Source organism: Heterodontus francisci, chromosome 18, assembly GCF_036365525.1.
Source record: "Heterodontus francisci isolate sHetFra1 chromosome 18, sHetFra1.hap1, whole genome shotgun sequence".
Taxonomy (NCBI): Eukaryota; Metazoa; Chordata; class Chondrichthyes; order Heterodontiformes; family Heterodontidae; genus Heterodontus; species Heterodontus francisci.
Genome location: NC_090388.1, coordinates 87,607,155 through 87,622,773, shown reverse-complemented (window position 1 = coordinate 87,622,773; position 15,619 = coordinate 87,607,155). Strand labels below are relative to the sequence as shown.

The 15,619-nt window shown below is 44.6% G+C and overlaps 1 protein-coding gene across 6 annotated transcripts in view; it reads right to left on the bottom strand.

Moving 5' to 3' along the window:
- LOC137379759 (protein-methionine sulfoxide oxidase mical3a-like) overlaps window positions 1–15,619 on the bottom strand; it is a 1,360,716-nt gene that overhangs the window by 48,688 nt on the left and 1,296,409 nt on the right. For 5 of the 6 annotated variants that reach the window (XM_068051091.1, XM_068051095.1, XM_068051096.1 and 2 more), the window contains one exon: window positions 13,305–13,355. The exons of the other annotated variant lie outside the window; for it this stretch is intronic. In XM_068051091.1, coding sequence (XP_067907192.1) covers window positions 13,305–13,355 — 51 coding nt within the window. The remainder of the gene's footprint in view (window positions 1–13,304; window positions 13,356–15,619) is intronic. 6 annotated transcript variants of the gene reach the window in all.

Here is a 15,619-nt window from a genome sequence, read left to right as displayed (position 1 = left end):
ATCCATCCTCTCCATTATGACCCATCCTCTCCATTTCCATCCCTCCGCTTCATTACCATCCATCCTCTCCATTACCATCCATTCTCTCCACTACCATCCATTCTCTCCACTACCGTCCATCCTCTCTATTACCATTCATCTATTACATTACCATCCATCCACTCCATTACCATCCATCCTCTCCATTACCATACATTCTGATCATTACCATCCATTCTCCCCATTACCATTCATGCTCTCCACTCCCATCCATCCTCTCCATTTTGACCTAACCTCTCCATTACAAACCATTCTCTCTATTACAGTCCATTCTCTTCATTACCATCCATCCTCGTCAATATCATCCATCTTTTAAATTACCATCCATCCTTTTCATTACCATTCAACATTTTCATTGCCATCCATCCCCTCCATTACCATCCATCCTTTTCATTATCAACCATCCCCTCCATTACCATCCATTCTTATCATTACCATCCATCCTCTCCATTACCACCCATCCACTCCATTGCCATCCATCCTTATCATTGCCATCCATCTTATCCATTACCATCCATCTACTCCATTGCCATCCATCCTCTCCATTACCACCCACCCTCTCCATTACCATCCATCATTTTCATTGCTATCCATCCTCTCCACTACAATCCTTCCTTTCCATTACCATCCATCCTCTTCGTTACCATCCATCCTCTCTATTATCATCCATCCATTGCATTACCATTCATCCCCTCCATTACGACCCAATCACTCCATTTCCATCCATTCTCTCTATTACAATCCATTCTTTTCATTACCATACTTCCCCTCCCTTACCATTCATCCTTCACATTACCATCCATACGCTTCATTGCCATCCATCTCCTCCATTACCATCCATCTTTTTCAAGACCATGCATCCTCTCCATTACCATCCATCCTCTCCATTACCATCCATCCTCTCCATTACCATCCATCCATTTCATTACCATCCATCCTCTCCATTACCATCCCTCCTCTCCATTACCATCCATCCTTTCATTACCATCCATCCTCTCCATTACCATCCGTCCATTTCATTACCATCCATCCTCTACATTACCATCCCTCCTCTCCATTACCATCCATCCTTTCATTACCATCCGTCCTCTCCATTACCATCCGTCCTCTCCATTACCATCCGTCCTCTCCATTACCATCCGTCCATTTCATTACCATCCATCTTCTCCATTACCATCCATCTTCTCCATTACCATCCATCCTTTCATTACCATCCATCCTTTCATTACCATCCATCCTCTCCATTACCATCCATGCTCTCCATTACCATCCATCCTTTTCATTACCATCCATCCTTTTCATTACCATCCATCATCTCCATTACCATCCATCCTCTCCATTGCCATCCATCCTCTCCATTACCATTCATCCTTTCATTGCCATCCATCCTCTCCATTACCATCCATCCTTTTCATTACCATCCATCCTTTTCATTACCATCCATCCTTTCATTACCATCCATCCTCTCCATTACCATCCGTCCATTTCATTACCATCCATCTTCTCCATTACCATCCATGCTCTCCATTACCATCCATGCTCTCCATTACCATCCAAACTCTCCATTACCATCCATCCTTTTCATTACCATCCATCATCTCCATTAGCATTTATCCACTCCATTACCATCCATCCTCTCCATAACCATCCATCCCCTCCATTACCATCCATCCTTTTCATTACCATCCATCCTTTTCATTACCATTCATCCTCTCCATTACCATCCATCCTCTCCATTACCATCCATCCTCTCCATTACCATCCATTCTTTCATTACCATCCATCCACTCCATTACCATCCATCCTCTCCATAACCATCCATCCCCTCCATTACCATCCATCCTTTTCATTACCATTTATCCACTCCATTACCATCCATCCTCTCCATAACCATCCATCCTCTCCATAACCATCCATCCTCTCCATAACCATCCATCCTCTCCATTACCATCCATCCTCTCCATTACCATCCATCCTCTCCATTACCATCCATTCTTTCATTACCATCCATCCACTCCATTACCATCCATCCTTTCATCAACATCCATCCTCTCCATTACCTTCCATCCTCCCCATTATCATCCATCCAGTCCATTACCATCCATCCCCTCCATTAGATAGGCGGTTCTGTGGTCGAAAACGAGACTCCCGAATGGTATGTTGCCTCCCAGGTGCACGGGTCAGGGATGTCTCAGATCGGCTGCAGAACATTCTGAAGGGGGAGGGTGAACAGCCAGTTGTCGTTGTGCACATAGGCACCAATGATATAGGTAAAAAACAGGATGAGGTCCTACAAGCAGAATTTAGGGAGTTAGGAGCCAAGTTAAAAAGTAGGACCTCAGCGGTAGTAATCTCAGGATTGCTACCAGTGCCACGCGCTAGTCAGAGTACAAATGAAAGAATAGTCAGGATGAATGCGTGGCTTGAGAGATGGTGCAGGAGGGAGGGGGTTCAGATTTTTGGGACATTGGGACCGGTTCTGGGGGATGTAGGACTATTACAAATTGGACGGTCTACACCTGGGCCGGACTGGAACCAATGTCCTTGGGGGTGCTTTTGCTAACGCTGTTGGGGAGGGTTTAAACTAATGTGGCAGGGGGATGGGAACCAAATGAGGAGATCAGTGGACAGTAAGGAGGTAGTAACTAAAGCCTGTAAGGAACTAGATAATGAAGTCAGCGTGACTAAGGGGAAGAGTAGGCAGGGAGCAGATGATGAACGCAAAGGGACTGGTGGTCTGAGGTGCATTTGTTTTAATGCAAGAAGTGTAGTAGGTAAGGCAGATGAACTTAGGGCTTGGATTATGATGTTATTGCTATTACTGAGACTTGGTTGAGGGTAGGGCACGATTGCCAACTAAATATCCCAGGATATCGATGCTTCAGGCGGGATAGAGAGGGAGGTAAAAGGGGTGGAGGAGTTGCATTACTGGTCAAAGAGGATATCACAGCTGTGCTGAAGGAGGGCACTATGGAGGACTCGAGCAGTGAGGCAATATGGGCAGAACTCAGAAATAGGAAGGGTGCGGTAACAATGTTGGGGCTGTACTACAGGCCTCCCAACAGCGAGCGTGAGATAGAGGTACAAATATGTAAACAGATTATGGAAAGATGTAGGAGCAACAGGGTGGTTGTGATAGGAGATTTTAATTTTCCCAACATTGACTGGGATTCACTTAGTGTTAGAGTTCCAGATGGAGCAGAATTTGTAAGGAGCATCCAGGAGGGTTTTCTAGAGCAGTATGTAAATAGCCCAACTCGGGAAGGGGCCATACTGGACCTGGTGTTGGGGAATGAGCCCGGCCAGGTTGTGGAAGTTTCAGTAGGGGACGACTTTGGGAATAGTGATCACAATTCCGTAAGTTTTAGAATACTCATGGACAAAGACGAGAGTGGTCCTAAAGGAAGAGTGCTAAATTGGGGGAAGGCCAACTATACCAAAATTCGGCAGGAGCTGGGGAATGTAGATTGGGAGCAGCTGTTTGAAGATAAATCCACATTTGATATGTGGGAGGCTTTTAAAGAGAGGTTGATTAGCGTGCAGGAGAGACATGTTCCTGTGAAAATGAGGGATAGAAATGGCAAGATTAGGGAACCATGGATGACAGGTGAAATTGTGAAACTAGCTAAGAGGAAAAAGGAAGTATACATAAGGTCTAGGAGGCTGAAGAAAGACGAAGCTTTGGAAGAATATCGGGAATGTAGGACCAATCTGAAACGAGGAATTAAGAGGGTTAAAAGGGGTCATGAAATATCTTTAGCAAACAGGGTTAAGGAAAATCCCAAAGCCTTTTATTCATATATAAGGAGCAAGAGGGTAACTAGAGAAAGGATTGGCCCACTCAAGGACAAAGGAGGAAAATTATGCGTGGAGTCAGAGAAAATGGGTGAGATTCTAAATGAGTACTTTGCATCGGTATTCACCGAGGAGAGGGACATGACGGATGTTGAGGTTAGGGATAGATGTTTGATTACTCTAGGTCAAGTCGGCATAAGGAGGGAGGAAGTGTTGGGTATTCTAAAGGGCATTAAGGTGGACAAGTCCCCAGGTCCGGATGGGATCTATCCCAGGTTACTGAGGGAAGCGAGAGAGGAAATAGCTGGGGCCTTAACAGATATCTTTGCAGCATCCTTAAACACGGGTGAGGTCCCGGAGGACTGGAGAATTGCTAATGTTGTCCCCTTGTTTAAGAAGGGTAGCAGGGATAATCCAGGTAATTATAGACCGGTGAGCCTGACGTCAGTGGTAGCTGCTGGAGAAGATACTGAGGGATAGGATCTATTCCCATTTGGAAGAAAATGGGCTTATCAGTGATAGGCAACATGGTTTTGTGCAGGGAAGGTCATGTCTTACCAACTGAATAGAATTCTTTGAGGAAGTGACAAAGTTGATTGATGAGGGAAGGGCTGTAGATGTCATATACATGGACTTCAGTAAGGCGTTTGATAAGGTTCCCCATGGTAGGTTGATGGAGAAAGTGAAGTCGCATGGGGTCCAGGGTGTACTAGCTAGATGAATAAAGAACTGGCTGGGCAACAGGAGACAGAGAGTAGCAGTGGAAGGGAGTTTCTCAAAATGGAGACGTGTGACCAGTGGAGTTCCACAGGGATCCGTGCTGGGACCACTGTTGTTTGTGATATACATAAATGATTTGGAGGAAAGTATCCGGGCAAATGCGAGGTGATGCATTTTGGAAGATCCAATTCAAGAGTGAACTATACAGTAAATGGAAAAGTCCTGGGGAAAATTGATGTACAGAGAGATTTGGGTGTTCAGGTCCATTGTTCCCTGAAGGTGGCAACGCAGGTCAATAGAGTGGTCAAGAAGGCATACGGCATGCTTTCCTTCATCGGAAAGGGTACTGAATACAAGGGTTGGCAGGTCATGTTACAGTTGTATAAGACTTTGGTTCAGCCACATTTGGAATAATGCGTGCAGTTCTGGTCTCCACATTACCAAAAGGATGTAGATGCTTTGGAGAGGGTGCAGAGGAGGTTCAGCAGGATGTTGCCTGGTATGGAGGGCGCTAGCTATGAAGAGAGGTTGAGTAGATTAGGATTATTTTCATTAGAAAGACGGAGGTTGAGGGGGGACCTGATTGAGGTGTACAAAATCATGAGAGGTATAGACAGGGTGGATAGCAAGAAGCTTTCTCCCAGAGTGGGGGATTCAGTTACGAGGGGTCACGGGTTCAAAGTGAGAGGGGAAAAGTTTAGGGGGGATATGTGCGGAAAGTTCTTTACGCAGAGGGTGCTGGGTGCCTGGAACGCGTTGCCAGCGGAGGTGGTAGACGCGGGCACGATAGCGTCTTTTAAGATGTATCCAAAAAGATACATGAATGGGCAGGAAGCAAAGAGATACAGACCCTTAGATAATAGGCGACAGGTTTAGATAGAGGATCTGGATCGGCGCAGGCTTGGAGGGCCGAAGAGCCTGTTCCTGTGCTGTAATTTTCTTTGTTCTTTGTTCTATTACCATCCATCCATTCATTACCATCCATCCTCTCCAATGCCATCCATCCTCTCTATTACCATCTATCCCCTCCATTATCATCCATCCTTTTCATTACCGTCCATCCCCTCCATTACCATCCATCCCCTCCATTACTATCCATAATTTTCATTACCATCCATCATTTTCATTACCATGCATCCCCTCCATTACCATCCATTCCCTCCATTACCATCCATAATTTTCATTACCATCCATCTTTTTCATTGCCATCCATCCTCTCCATTATGATCCAACCTCTCCATTGCTATCCATTCTCTCAATTACAATCCATTCTCTCTATTACCATCCAAAATCTCCATTGCCATCAATCCCCTCCATTAACATCCATATTCTTCATTACCAGCTATCCTCTCCATTACCATTCATCCTTGTCATTGCCATCCATCCTCTCCATTTCCATCCATCCTTTCATTGCCATCCATCCTTTCATAGCCATCCATCCTCTCCATTACCATCCATCATTTTCATTACCATCCATCCTTTTCATTGCCATCCATCCTCTCCATTACCAGCCATCCTTTTCATTGCCATTCATCCTCTCCATTACCGTCCATCCTTTTCATTGCCATCCATCATCTCCATTAAGGCCCAACCTCTCTATTACCATCCATTCTCTCTATTACAATCCATTCCCTCTGTTACCATCCAACCCCTCCATTACCATCCATACTCTTCATTACCTGCCATTCTCTCCATTACCATTCATCCTTCTCATTACCCTCCATCATCTTCATTTCCATCCATCCTCTCTATTACCATCCATCCCCTCCATTATTATCCATCCTTTTCATTACCATCCATCCTTTCCATTGCCATCCATCCCCTCGATTATCATCCATCCCCTCCATTACCATCCATAATTTTCATTACCATCCATCATTTTCATCACTAATGAAACCCTCCATTACCATCCATTCTCTCCATTACCATCCATCTTTTTCATTGCCATCCATCCACTCCATTATGATCCAACATCTCCATTACTATCCATTCTCTCTATTACAATCCATTCTTTCTATGACCATCCATCCTCTGCATTACCATCAATCCCCTCCATTAACATCCATATTCTTCATTACCAGCTATCCTCTCCATTACCATTCATCCTTTTGATTACCATCCGTCCTTTCCATTACCATCCACCCACTCAATTATCATTCATCCTCTCCATTACCATCCATCCTCTCCATTACCATCCATCCTTTCATTGCCATCCATCCTCTCCATTACCATCCATGCTTTCCATTACCATCCACCCTCTCCATTACCATCCATCCTCTCCATTACCATCCACCCTCTCCATTGCCATCCATCCACTCCATTACCATCCATCCTTTCATTAACATCCATACTTTCATTCCCATCTATCCCCTCCATTATCATCCGTCCTTTCCATTACCATCTATCCCCTCAATTATCATCCATCCCCTCCATTACCATCCATCCCCTCCATTACCATCCATCCCCTCCATTACCATCCATCCTCTCTATTACCATCCATCCTTTCATGCCATCCATCCTCTCCATTGCCAGCTATCCTCTCCATTACAACCCATGCTCTCCATTACCATCCACCTTCTCCATTACCATCCACCTTCTCCATTACCATCCACCTTCTCCATTACCATCCACCTTCTCCATTGCCATCCATCCTCTCCATTGCCATCCATCCACTCCATTAACATCCATTCTTTCATTAACATCCATACTTTCATTACCATCCATCCTCTCCATTACCAGCAATCCTTTTCATTCTCTTCCATCCTTTCATTAACATCCATCCTCTCCATTGCCTTTCATCCTCTCCATTACCATCCATCCTTTTCATTACCATACATCCTCTGCATTACCATCCGTCCTTTTCATTACATTTCATCCTCACCATTACCATACATCCTCTCCATTACCATCCATCCTTTCATTACCATTCATCCTCTCCATTACCATTCATCCTCTCTATTACCATTCATCCTCTCTATTACCATCCACCCTCTCCATTACCATCCACCCTCTCCATTACCATCCACCCTCTCCATTACCATCCACCCTCTCCATTACCATCCACCCTCTCCATTACCATCCATCCTCTCCATTGCCATCCATCCACTCCATTACCATCCATCCTTTTGATTCCCATCCGTCCTTTCCATTACCATCCATCCCCTCCATTATCATCCATCCCCTCCATTCCCATCCATCCGTTCCATTACCATCCATCCACTCCATTACCATCCATCCTTTCATTGCCATCCACGCTCTCCATTACCATCCACCCTCTCCATTACCATCCATCCTCTCCACTACCCTCCATCCTCTCCATTACCATCCATCCTCTCCACTACCGTCCATCCTCTCCATTACCAGCAATCCTTTTCATTCTCTTCCATCCTCTCCATTACCATCCATCCTTTCATTACAATCCATCCTATCCATAACCATCCATCCTTTCATTACCATCCATCCTCTCCATTACCATCCATCCTCTCCACTACCATCCATCCTCTCCATTACCATCCAACCTTTCAACACCATCCATTCTCTCCATTACAATCCATTCTTTCATTGCCATCCATCCTTTCATTACCATCCATGCCCTCCATTACCATCCATCCTTTTCATTACCTTCCATCCTCTTCATTACCATCCAGCCTTTCATTACCATCCATCCTCTCCATTACCATCCATCCTTTCATTACAATCAATCCCCTCCATTACGATCCATCCTTTTCATTACCATCCATCCCCTCCATTACCATCCATCCTTTCATTGCCATCCATCCACTCCAATGCCATCTATCCTCTCCATTACCATCCATGCTCTCCATTACCATCCACCCTCTCCATTACCGTCCATCCTCTCCATTACCATCCATCTTTTTCATTGCCATCCATCCTCTCCATTATGATCCAACCTCTCCATTACTATCCATTCTCTCTATTACAATCCATTCTCTCCATTACCATCCATCCTCTCCATTGCCATCCATCCTCTCCATTGCCATCAATCCCCTCCATTAATATCCATATTCTTCATTACCAGCTATCCTCTCCATTACCATTCATCCTTGTCATTGCCATCCATCCTCTCCATTTCCATCCGTCCTCTCCATTACTATCCATCTCCTCCATTATCATCCATCCTTTTCATTACCATCCATCCTTTTGATTACCATCCGTCCTTTCCATTGCCATCCATCCCGTCAATTATCATCCATCCCCTTCATTACCATCCATCCTTTCATTACATTTCAACATCCCCATTACCATACATCCTCTCCATTACCATCCATCCTTTCATTACCATCCATCCTCTCCATTACCATTCATCCTCTCAATTACCATCCATCCTTACATTATGATCCATCCTTTCATTTCCATCCAACCTCTCCATTACCATCCATCCTTTTCATTACCATCCATCCCCTCCATTACCATCCATCATTTTCATTACCATCCATCCCCTCCATTACCATCCATCATTTTCATTACCATCCATCCCCTCCATTACCATCCATCATTTTCATTACCATCCATCCTTTTCATTTCCTCGCATGGTCTCTATTCACATCCATGCTTTTCTTTACTATCCTCTCCATTACCGTCCATCTCTCCCCATTGTCATCCATGTCTCCTGAATAACGTCTAGCTCTTCATTATGGTCAGACTGTCCCCATTACTCTGCAGCTCTGTCTATTACCATCAATCTCCCTCGTGCTCATCATGCTCTCCCCATGACCATCCATCTCTCTACTTTATCCTCCATCTCCTACCATTACTATCCACTCCTGTCCATTACCTTCCATCCCTGTTGATTACTGTCCATCTCTGCCCATCTCACTCCATTGCTGTCTATCTTTCCATTTCCACTGAGCTCTCGCCTTTCGCACTCATCTCTATCACCATCCACCACTCTGCATTCCTGTTCATTTCTCTGCATTACCATCCATCTCACTCCTTCACCATTGATCTCCCCCTTTACTGTCCATCTCTTCCCATTCCAATTCATCTCACTATTACCATACACCTCTCAACAACTACAAAAACAACACCAACTTACATTTATATGGTGCCTTTATGTATTAAAAGGTCCCAAGGCACTTGCTATTACCGCCCCTCCCTGCATTACCATTCATCTCTCTCCATTGCTGTTCATCTCTTCCTATTCCCATCACCCTCTCCTGATAAACATCCATTTCTCTCAATTACTCTGTTGTACAGTAAATCTCTCCATTACTGTCTATCTCTCCATCACTGTACATCTCTATTACCATCTATCTCTCTGCATTACTGTCTGTCATTGTCCTTTCCCGCCCATCTCTCCCCCTCACTGTCCATCTCTACCTATTACCATCCATATCTCTACATTACCATCTACGTCTGCTTAACCATCAATCTCACTTACTATCCATCTCCCCCTATTACTGTCCATCGCTTCCTATTGCAATGCAACTCTCCATTACCATCCATCATTCAACAACAACTGTTTATATGGGGCCTTTAATGTAATAAATGTCCCAAGGCACATGCCATTACAATCTATCGCCCCATTACTGTTCATCCCTTCACATTGTCATCCATTTCTCCTCATTACCATCCATCTTTCCATTATGGTCAACTCCCCTTACTGCCATCCATCTCTCTCCATTTCCATCCACCTCTCCATTATGGTCAACTCTCCTTATTACATAGAGTCATAGAGAGATACAGCACTGAAACAAGCCCTTCAGCCCACCGAGTCTGTGCCAACCATCAGCCACCCATTTATACTAATCCTATATTTATCCCATTTTTCCCTCTCACATCCCCACCTTCCCTCAATTCTCCTACCACCTACCTACACTAGGGGCAATTTACAATGGCCAATTTACCTATCAACCCGCAAGTCTTTGGCATGTGGGAGGAAACCGGAGCACCCAGAGGGGACCCACGCGGTCACAGGGAGAACTTGCAAACTCCTCACAGGCAGTACCCAGAACTGAACCTGGGTCACTGGAGCTGTGAGGCTGCTATACTAGCCACTGCGCCACCTTTATTGTCTCACTCCATTACTGTCCATCACTCCCCATTACCGTCCATCTCTCCATTACAGTCAGACTCTCCCCATTACCATCCATCACTCCCCATTACTGTTCATCTCTCCATTACCATCAAACTCTTTCCATTACCGTCCATCCCTCCAGTATGGTCAACTCTCTCCATTGCCATCCAACTCTCTCCATTACCATCCACCTCTCCACATTACTGTCCATCTCTCCACATTACTGTCCACCTATCCACATTACTGTCCACATCCCCACATTACTGTCCACCTCTCCATTACAGTCAGACTCTCCCCATTACCATCCATCACTCCCCATTACTGTTCATCTCTCCATTACCATCAAACTCTTTCCATTACCGTCCATCCCTCCAGTATGGTCAACTCTCTCCATTGCCATCCAACTCTCTCCATTACCATCCATCTCTCCACATTACTGTCCATCTCTCCACATTACTGTCCACCTATCCACACTACTGTCCACCTCCCCACATTACTGTCCACCTCTCCATTACAGTCAGTCTCTCCCCATTACCGTCCATCTCTGCCTGTTACGGTCAGTCTCTCCCCATTACCATCCATTTGTCCCTATTACCCTCTGTCTCTCTACTTAACTATCCATCTCACCCCACTACTGTCTGTCTTTCTCTATTACCCTCCATCTCTCTTCATTACTTTCCATCTCTCTTCATTACCGTCCATCTCTCCTCATTACCGTCCATCTTTACCTATTACCGTCCATCTCTCCACATTAGCCTCCATCGCTCCCCATTAACCTCCATTTTGCCTCATTACCATCCATCTCTCCTCATTACTGTCCATTTCTTCCTATTACTGTCCATATCTGTTCATTACCATCCATCTCTCCCCATTACCATCCATCTCTTCCCATTATCATCCATCTCTCCCCATTACCGTCTATCTGTCCCCATCACCGTCCATCTCTTGCACATTACCATCCATCTCTCCTTGTTACTGTCCATCTTTCCACATCACTGTCAATCTCTCCACTATGGTCAGCCTCTCCACATTACTAACCATCACTCCCCATTACATCCATCTCTCTCATTCCTGTCCATCTTTCACCATTACCGTTCATCTCTCTCTATTACTGTCCATCTCTCTATTTTTGTCCATCTCTGCCCATTGCTGTCGATCACACACCATTACTCTTCATCTCTCTCCATTAGCATCCATCTCTCCCCATTACATCCATCTCTATTTATTCCAGTCCATCTTTCTCCATTATCATTCATCTCTTTCTATTACAGTCCATCTCTCTATTACTGTCTATCTCTGCCCATTGCTGTCTATCACACCCCATTACTCTGCATCTCTCTCCATTAGCATCCATTTCTCCACATTACCATCCATCACTCCTCATTACCGTCCATCTCTCCTCATTACCATCCAGCTCTCCTCATTACCATCCATCTCTCAGTACCATCTATTCCTTCTAATTGCTGCCTATCTTGCTCCATTACCATCCATCCCTCTCCCGTACTCCCCATCTTTCCATTACCATTGGTCTCTTCCCATTACTGTCCATCCCCCTGCAGTACCATTGAGTGCTTTCCTTTACCGTCTCCATCTCTCCATTACTGTCCATGTCTCCATTACTATCTATCTCTCAATCACCATCCATTTCTCTTCTTTAGCATCCATCTTTCTCCATTACTGTCCATGTCTCCACTACTGTCTATGTCTTTGCATTACTGTCTATCTCTCCATTACTGTCCATCTCTCTCTATTACTGTCCATTTCTCTGCATTACTGTCCATCTCTCCCCATTACTGTCCATCTCTCATTGCCATCAATCTCTGTCCATAACTTCCCATCTCCATTATGGGTCAATTCCTTCCCATTGCCATCTATCTCTCAGCATTTCTGTCCCTCTCTTCCCATTGCTGTACATCTTTCCCCATTACTGTCCATCTCTCTCCATTACCATCCATCCCTCTACTTTACCGTCCATCTCTCTTTGTTACTATCCATCTCTCCATTACTGTCTATCTCTTCATTACTGTTCATCTCTCCACGACTATCTTAATCTCCATTATCGTGTATATCTCCATTTCCCTCCATCTCTCTCCATACCGACCATCCATCTGTATTACTGTCAATTCTCGCCATTACCATATATCTCGCCATTAACGTCTGTCTCTCCCCATTACCATCCATCTCCCTCCATTACCACCCATTTCTCTCCATTATCATCGATCTTACCCCATTACAATCGATCTCTCCAATAGAAACCTATTACAATCCATTTTTCTCCATTTCCATTCATTTCTCCCATATTCCACACACACAGTTTCCAATCCATTGCTCTATTTGAGAGGCACTGAGGCCAATAGCAGTTTTTATATGAGCAAAGCAACTGAGATCAGGTGACACAACTCAGTCCAGGAACTGGTCCTGGTCCATTTTTGTGATCAGCAAACAGAGCACATGTCCAATCACTTTTAATCAGAGAGTGTTTGTTCCAATTAGAGGAAATTTCCCCCTCATTCTATATCTACGCAGGAATATCTGTCTTAATACATCAGATACTGGACCAGCCAGGAGCTAGGATATCGGCACTTTAACATGGAGAAACGAAAGTGAAGGAGATGCAACCAGGGATGAAAGTGAAGGGAAAGGGATTAGAGGGAAAGGTAAAGGTAAAGGTTAGCAGGAGTGGTAATGCAGAAGGACAGCCATACATACGTACCACCCAGATGCAAGTCGAGGATTTCACTGTAACTAGACTCTCCCCAATAGTCTATAATAAGATTAGAAAGAGTTAATGAACAGTGCCAGAGAAAAGGCAATGCTGCACATGCACAAACACACACTACTAAAGAGGCAGGTCAGAATCCCAAAATGGCAATGAGAAGCAGCTCCCTCCACTAAATCAAGTATCATGGGTTAACCTCCAGTGTTAATCTCCTGTCGGAGTGTAATTACTCTCCTGTGAGTGAGTTACTCTCCTGTGACAGAGTTACTCTCCTGTGACAGTGAGTTACTCTCCTGTGACAGTGAGTTACTCTCCTGTGACAGTGTGTTACTCTCCTGTGACAGTGTGTTACTCTCCTGTGACAGTGAGTTACTCTCCTGTGACAGTGTGTTACTCTCCTCTGACAGTGAGTTATTCTCCTGTGAGTTACTTTCCTGTGAGTGAGTTATTCTCCTGCGACAGTGAGTTATTCTCCTGTGAGTTACTCTCCTGTGACAGTGTGTTACTCTCCTGTGACAGTGAGTTATTCTCCTGTGAGTTACTCTCCTGTGACAGTGAGTTACTCTCCTGTGACAGTGAGTTACTCTCCTCTGACAGTGAGTTACTCTCCTGTGAGTGTGTTACTCTCCTCTGACAGTGAGTTATTCTCCTGTGAGTTACTTTCCTGTGAGTGAGTTATTCTCCTGCGACAGTGAGTTATTCTCCTGTGAGTTACTCTCCTGTGACAGTGTGTTACTCTCCTGCGACAGTGAGTTATTCTCCTGTGAGTTACTCTCCTGTGACAGTGTGTTACTCTCCTGTGACAGTGAGTTATTCTCCTGCAACAGTGAGTTATTCTCCTGTGAGTTACTCTCCTGTGACAGTGTGTTATTTTCCTGCGACAGTGAGTTATTCTCCTGCGACAGTGAGTTATTCTCCTGTGAGTTACTCTCCTGTGACAGTGTGTTACTCTCCTGTGACAGTGAGTTATTCTCCTGCGACAGTGAGTTATTCTCCTGTGAGTTACTCTCCTGTGACAGTGAGTTATTCTCCTGCGACAGTGAGTTATTCTCCTGTGAGTTACTCTCCTGTGACAGTGTGTTATTCTCCTGTGACAGTGTGTTACTCTCCTCTGACAGTGAGTTATTCTCCTGTGAGTTACTCTCCTGTGACAGTGTGTTACTCTCCTGTGACAGTGAGTTATTCTCCTGCGACAGTGAGTTATTCTCCTGTGAGTTACTCTCCTGTGACAGTGTGTTACTCTCCTGTGAGTGAGTTATTCTCCTGTGACAGTGAGTTATTCTCCTGTGACAGTGTGTTACAATCCTGTGACAGTGTGTTAAGAACAAAAGAAATAGGAGCAGGAGTAGGCTATTCAGCCCTTCGAACCCACTCTGCCATTCAATGAGAAGGATTCTAAAATGCTCCCAATCCTCAGGCTTACCATGCAATACTCCAGCTGAGGCCGAACTAGAGTTTTGTACAAGTTCAACATAACTTCCTTGCTCTTGTACTCTATGCCCTTATTAATAAAGCCCAGGATACTGTATGCTTTATTAACCACTCTCTCAACCTGTCCTGCCACCTTCAATGACTTATGCACATATACACCCAGGTCCCTCTGCTCCTGCACCCCCTTTAGAATTGTACCCTTTATTCTATATTGTCTCTCCATGTTATTCCTACCAGAATGTATCACTTCGCATGTCTCTGCATTGAACTTTATCTGCCACCTGTCTGCCCATTCCTTGTCTACGTCCTTTGAAGTTCCACACTAAATCCTCACAGTTCACAATGCTTCCAAGTTTCATATCATCTGCAAACTTTGAAATTGTGTCCTGTCCACCAAGGTCTAGGTCATTAATATAAATCAGGTAAAGCTAGGGTCCCAACACGATCCCTGGGGAACTCCACTACAAACCTTCCTCCAGCCCGAAAAACAACCATTAACCACTACTCTTTGTTTTCTGTCACTCAGCCAATTTCGTATCCATGTTGCTAATGTCCCTTTTATTCCATAAGCTGTAACTTTGCTCACAAATTTGTTGTGTGGCACTGTATCAAATGTCTTTTGAAAGTCCATGTACATCGCATCAACAGCATTGCCCTCATCAACCCTCTCTGTTACCTCCTCAAAAAACTCCAGCAAGTTGGTTAAACATGATTTTCCCTTAAGAAATCCATGCTGGCTTTCCTTAATTACCTGGATTTGTCCTATTAATTTTGTCCCAAATTATTTCTAGGATTTTCCCCACCACCGAAGTAAAGTTGACTGGCCTGTAGTTGCTGGGCTTATCTTTACACCCTTTTTTTGAACAAGGATGTAACGT